The 6,101-nt window shown below is 42.7% G+C and overlaps 1 protein-coding gene across 1 annotated transcript; it reads left to right on the top strand.

Moving 5' to 3' along the window:
* The first annotated feature begins 1,179 nt into the window (after window positions 1–1,179).
* On the top strand, window positions 1,180–4,801 carry snorc (secondary ossification center associated regulator of chondrocyte maturation). The gene is made up of 3 exons (XM_086171998.1): window positions 1,180–1,332; window positions 4,295–4,462; window positions 4,557–4,801. The coding sequence occupies exons 1-3, from the start codon at window positions 1,257–1,259 to the stop codon at window positions 4,664–4,666; spliced, it is 354 nt and encodes a 117-aa protein (XP_086028124.1). The 5' UTR covers window positions 1,180–1,256; the 3' UTR covers window positions 4,667–4,801.
* The last annotated feature ends 1,300 nt before the right edge of the window (window positions 4,802–6,101 follow it).

The raw sequence follows: 6,101 nt of genomic DNA, 5'->3' as shown, positions 1-6,101 counted from the left end.
GCCCTAATTCTTGTAAATATGTGTTTTTATCACAAAAGTGATGTCACAGGTGATTTTGGAAGCAAGGCTACCAAAACCCCTTTTGCATGTATTTCAGAAATTAGACAAGTACACACATCTTTAATAGTGAATTGCACAAATAAACAGGGTATAAGTCCATTTCCAGGATAGCAGCATGTCAGAGCTAGCAGACTGGTGCTGCCAAACAGGTTTTCAATTTTTTTTAGAGGTAGAATGTATACTTTGAGCTATTGAAAACAGGAAGTGATTCCTTGATTCTTTATGCTTGTTAGAAGGCCAACAGATGTCATTTACACAGCAAATTGAGCACACCGACAGTATTGCACATTTCAGGACCCACTACTTAGGCCAGCCCACCACCAGATGCTCAGGCCTGGGTGTGTGTCCTAATCCAGCTGATGCCTCCTCTTTTCTTCTAGCTGCAGTGTTTTCCAATACCTCATATCCCGCTCACTGGGTGAATTGGTCTGCTTGCTCTACTACTCTCTAGAATTTCACAAATGTGAAATCCGGAGATTCCAGGCTCCACAAACACGGTATCCTCTGCTTGTACACCTTTTTAGTGAAGCCTTGGCAAAGGCCCAGTCAATGTTTTCTCTTGCAAAAATTTCCTTTCTCTTATAAACAGAAAGCTAATTCTGGGAACATTGTGTTTCCCAGGCTTTAATTCTGATAGCCTTACCCATTTGGCTCCTGCTGTTCCGAGGGTGGTGGTATTCTTCTTTGCCAGTTTTGGCTGCATGATCTGATTGAATTCACTTACTCAGATAAAGAACACCAAATATCCAACAAACCTTTCTTTGGCAAATGTTAATAATACTGAAGTGTTTTTCCTTCGAGAAACTAGGCGGGATACTACCTTGGTCATCTTCCATCACTGCCCTGATTGTACCTTGCTGGTATTAGATGTTCCATCAGGAGTCGAAAAAAAAAGAGGAGACCTTGTGGTGTGACCTGGCCGAGGTTGGCAGCTACCACTTCCCACAGCCTTCTATGTGACTGGAGGATTTGGGAGTGGGTGGGCCCTCCAATGATGTCCTCACAAAGTCCACACTGTCCAGACAGTCCTGTGCACACCTAGTCCCACCCCTCCTCTCAGCCCCCCAACCCCCCCGCACACATTCCCCTGAACTCTTCTGCTCTTCTTCCAGGGTCAGTTACTTGTTTTAAACCGCTGCTCAAGGAGTTAAGGAGACCTTTCCCCTCTGCTCGATACTTATCCTATTGAGCTCATCATGGTTCGTGGCAGGACGTTGTGCAGATTCCCTCTCCTGGTGTTCCTAGGACTTGTGCTAGCTTTTGTACACACAGGTAAACATTGATTCAAGTCAGATTTATTGTAACTTCATTTTGTATATTTAGTGGAAAATGTGGGTTATCCTTGTTGAAATTGATGTGGCATCACGTTTTGGTATGATGATGATTATTAGTTCGACGTTTGATTTTTGGGCATCGGAGGTTTGTGTGTTTGTGTGTGTGTGTGCGCCCCACACCCTCTCCTTACATGGCAATGACACACTCACCCCAGATGTACAGTGTGCAGTTTGATGTAAATGATGCAGTTGAAATTCTGAGAGCCGTGAAAGCCTCTCTTTGACAACCACAGTGACTTAGGCTTGTGTGAGCTGTCTTTCACAACTTTGAATTAAAATACAAAGCAGAGGTGTTTTAGTGTTAAGAGACTCAGAATTGACCTTGATTCAGCTTCTAAACATTTTTATTGAGTATGAAGCCTCCTCTGTAGGTATCTGTCCAGCACAGTCGCAGCCCCTTTCCCCCCTCACACTCTTATGTCTTTTAAATCTTCTTAAAGGTTTTAGGCAATAGCAGAACCATAGGAATCACTGAGTGATAACCCTCTTGTCCAGGAGTAATGGAGTGGAAAGCGCAAAATGGCTCTGTGACCTTTGACCTCAACGCTTCGCCAGGGTTTTCAACCATCGGCAAGTGAGGTGTTTTGACTTCACAGTAACAGTCGATGTTTTTGAAGATAACTTGCTCGATGACAGGACCACTCTCCTAGCACTCGCCACGTGATACTAAACCACTTCGACGGAACTAACCAGGATCTGTTTTTTTTCTCGGTTTTGAAAACAAGGTAAAAATTGTATGCATCATGGTCATAAATATTTGTCTCCAGAGAGCTGATACCGATGAGTCCGGAGATTTCGGTAGACCTGATTGCCGTCTTTTTGCAAAATCAACAACCGCAGTTATTTAGTTATGAGATCTCATCAAATTGTGAGCCACCAAGTTTCAGCCTTTTCTTTGTTGATATCAGGACCCATCTGCCCTTTCAAAAAGACATCAGTCCTGCTGATGTGAAATTCTTCTGATGCCTCTTATGTACATGTTGCCACGTTTTACATTTAGTATTTTTGCATCGAGCCACCACAACCAGCCACAACGGCAGTGCAGCGGCACCATGTCATGCGGTCACTGATGGAGTTGGCTCAAGACGAAATTGAATTTCTTTAATTTGTGAGAGCCCAAACTTGCAGAAAAACAGAAGGTTCTTGACTTTTTTTGCCATCTGAATGGGAGGCAACTTCCTGCATCAAGTCCCTTAAAACACACACACACGGGACACACATGGGTTGAATGCGGTGTTGTGTGTGAAACCGAACATCACAACACGGCCAACGTCTCGTTTGACGCTCTGGGTTGTTTTTTTCAATTCTTACTTTTCACACACAGCCGTTTGCAGGCTTTGTCATCTCTCCAACTGGTGTGAAATCCTGGCAGAAAAAGCCAGGGGAAACCAACAAATGACCTTCTGTATTTTTAGTGTCTGAAATCATACTTCCTTGCTGTCAGACAGGCTTTCCGAGTCTGGACCGGCATGAAAGGACAAGTCTAAGGCGCCCGAAGTGAAAACCGACTGCAGTGATTCCCAAACAATTACCAAAAACACCTTCAACAGCTGTCACCTGGGCATGAAAAGCTCCCCTAATGGCACCCTAAAGATAAATAGACTTATGTAATGGTCAGCTGAGGGCTCTGGGTGAATAGACAAAACATAAACATGACTGACATCATTAAAAACACATAGCTTTTAATCAATTCAAAAGAATATGATTGAAATATGGGAGGATGTCAGGCTCGCTTCTCCTCAATATGCCCGTGGAGAAGATTTGGGGTGATATTAATTCTCCAAGACGTAAATTAAGAGTGCAAGGGGGGAACCCCTCCTAACAGAGACAAACTCCAACGGAAAACAACTTATTATTTTTTTTCGCCCTTTCATTAAATCAAACCGTCCAGAAGGCAGAACACACAGTGACTATTTAATAAACAAGTTTGTTTGACATGCAGTGCCCAGCCGGTGCCTAGTTTGGGCCCGGCCGGTTGTTACTGGTTGTAGCCCGCTGCGCTCTCCGACTGCACAAGCCGTCTTTTGTGCCCTTCGGCTGAAGGCCTCATTGATGGCTGAGCTGGCCAGCAGCCCGGACCTCTAAACCTCCAGTTAGCTATAGAACAGGAAACTTTGAGTCAACACAACAACATCAAAATACTTGCATCTCAAAAAAAAAAACCTATCAAACCTCAAAAGACACCGTGGCTAACCGGCTGCCTGTCATCCGTTATGAAATCCTCTTCAACAATTTGGTCGATACAAGACAGACCACTATATTGTGAGAGGGTTTAAAAGATGGAGAAGGTTTCCAACGGCATCCGGGGCTACAAAGTAAATACATAGCGTGAATTAATTTGAGCGTAAACATGTTTGGTGTATGGTTTTGTTGGTATGTGCAGAGTGGAGCGTAGGATAAGTGAGTCAGTGTGTGAATAGGTGAATAGGTGGGCTTATGTAAGTGAAGGGGTTGTATTCTAAGGGCACACGGAGAGCAGATTTTTCCCCTAAACCTTTGCATCTCCAAATCGAAACTGCAGCTGTGCAATAACCGAAAAGATGGTTTCCACGCTAAATGTTGAGCAAAGAGCTGTGTTCGAGGAAACAGATTTTTTTTTTAATCTGTCTTCTATAGAGGTGTGAAAACGCACAAACAGCTTGGAGGAAGACAGTGTGACATGCTCAAGGAAGAGTCTGGGTCATGTCAACGTGCGTCCGCTGTGAGAATTTGTCATGAATCCTCGGCCTACATTCCCCTAAACATCTCCTCCGCTGAAAATTAATCTTTGACCCACATCAGATGAAATACCCGATTGTTTACGGTTAACACAATCCTGGACAAAATGACCATCCTCCAGAATAAAAAGAAAACTGCCGAAAACATGGCTGAAAAGAGCGATTCTTTTTTCTGCCCGGCAGAGACGGTTGCAGATCCTGTTTCGACGACCAGAGACAACCAGGACCCCATGTCTGGAGAGCCGCCCAGTGACGCCCCCACCAAAAACCCCTTCCTGGACATGACCGAGCAGTCATTCACCTTCGACTATGAGGACGCCACAAACTCCCTGACTGTTGATGAGGAGGAAGGTAAAATGATATACACAGGCTGGTCTAACATTATGAAGTGAACGTGTACACAAACTGTGTATGTGTGTGTGTGTGTGTGTGTGTGTGTGTGCAGGAGTGCTGGGACCAGGGGCCATCACAGCCATTGTTATAGCAGTGTTCCTGGGAGCCTCCGTCCTCCTCGCCCTCATCGTCATCACTCTCAGGAAGTTCACCGCCTCCTAGAGCAGAGGCGTCTTGCGCGTCTTCAGTGTTATTTTTATTTTTTTTGTATGGCAGGAGCACATGTTGTTCGTTCATATGTCTTTTTGCGTCTATTCACCCATTTTCTGACTCTGTTTTGTGAGGACAAGCTGGAGCTTTTCCATTGCTTTGCTGTTCAGGTTGTCGGTTTTTTCCTCACACCGTTCGTAACTAAAGGTATAATGTTAGAACTGGCTGGCTCTTCCAGTGCTTTTTACTTGTCAGCTCTTACATCCATGTTGTAAGATGTTTTTCATGTTTGTTGAGTGTCTTGAGACTTTGTCGTGGTGTGTTGGGTTTTTATTTTTGTGGGGGTGTCTTCTTGTGCAGGTATTGTGCTTCCTGTCCATTTTGTAAACTACCTTGGTCTGAATTTGACACAGATTTTGTTTTTGTTTTGTTTTTTTATCCAGCCCATGCTACTCGACTACTTTCACCCTCATTCAAAAGAAGGAAAATCCCACCGGTCTTGCTCACTTTGAGGGTTGTATTGAGTCATTTATAAACATATCAGTTAATTTGAAGGAAAGAGGAAAATGCAGGAGAGTTGAGGATTTATTTTGTTTGCTTTTTGAACCCTCGGCTCCTATTGAGCCCTATTGCCAGGGTCCTCGCTGCCCAAATATTTATGGTCAAAAATAAATGAGATGCCAAAGAATGGTGACTGTGTATGTCCTCTTCTTTTTGAATTATTATTATTATTTTTCTAAATTAACTTCCAATATTTTGGTCTTTTTAAAATGTAATGAGTCCACACAGTGCATGCATGAGGGGGACTACAAACTAGTTCTTAGTTTGTAGATTTAAAGTAATTAAGGTTGTTTATTTGTATATGTAGATGTGTTTGCATTCTGTGTGTTCTTGTGATGATCTTAATGCTAACATTTATAATAATGCAAAAAAATAAACAGATCTACAAAATCTCATATATTATGAAACCATGTGTTTTGTTATTAATGTCTCACGGTTAAAAAAAGGTGTTGATCTAAAATGGCGGATCCAAGTTCTCTCAGGGACAGCAGGAGGTGGCAGCATTGCAACTGAATCTGTTTACAAAAAAATTCAATTTAAGAGATGCAAACTGGTTCGCTGTAAAATGAAAGTAAAACCAATGAATCACAGAGCATTGTAGCACTTTCAGGTGAAAAGTATGAAAAACTATCGATAAATTCTGACCGTCTGTTTCATCATTTTTGAACTGAATGGCAAGAAAAAAATCCTTAGAACGATGGATGACATAACTTGCAGCGGTTCAGGGAGACTGTTTGATTCAATCCTTAGCAAATCTCAGAAGCCGTAATAGTTTAAGGTCTCATAAATCCCTTAAATGTTATTTTGTACTTGTTTCCCCAGTCGTAAGATATTACCGTTGAGATCGCCTGGATCAGAAGTACCAAAATATGTTCCAGTTTAGTGT

Source organism: Fistularia commersonii, chromosome 25 (genome assembly GCF_037954325.1).
Source record: "Fistularia commersonii isolate RoL2024-O1a breed Wild chromosome 25, RoL_Fcom_v1.0, whole genome shotgun sequence".
NCBI classification, from domain to species: domain Eukaryota; kingdom Metazoa; phylum Chordata; class Actinopteri; order Syngnathiformes; family Fistulariidae; genus Fistularia; species Fistularia commersonii.
The sequence above is the reverse complement of the archived record's forward strand: the minus strand, read 5'-3'. Positions and strand labels throughout refer to the sequence as shown.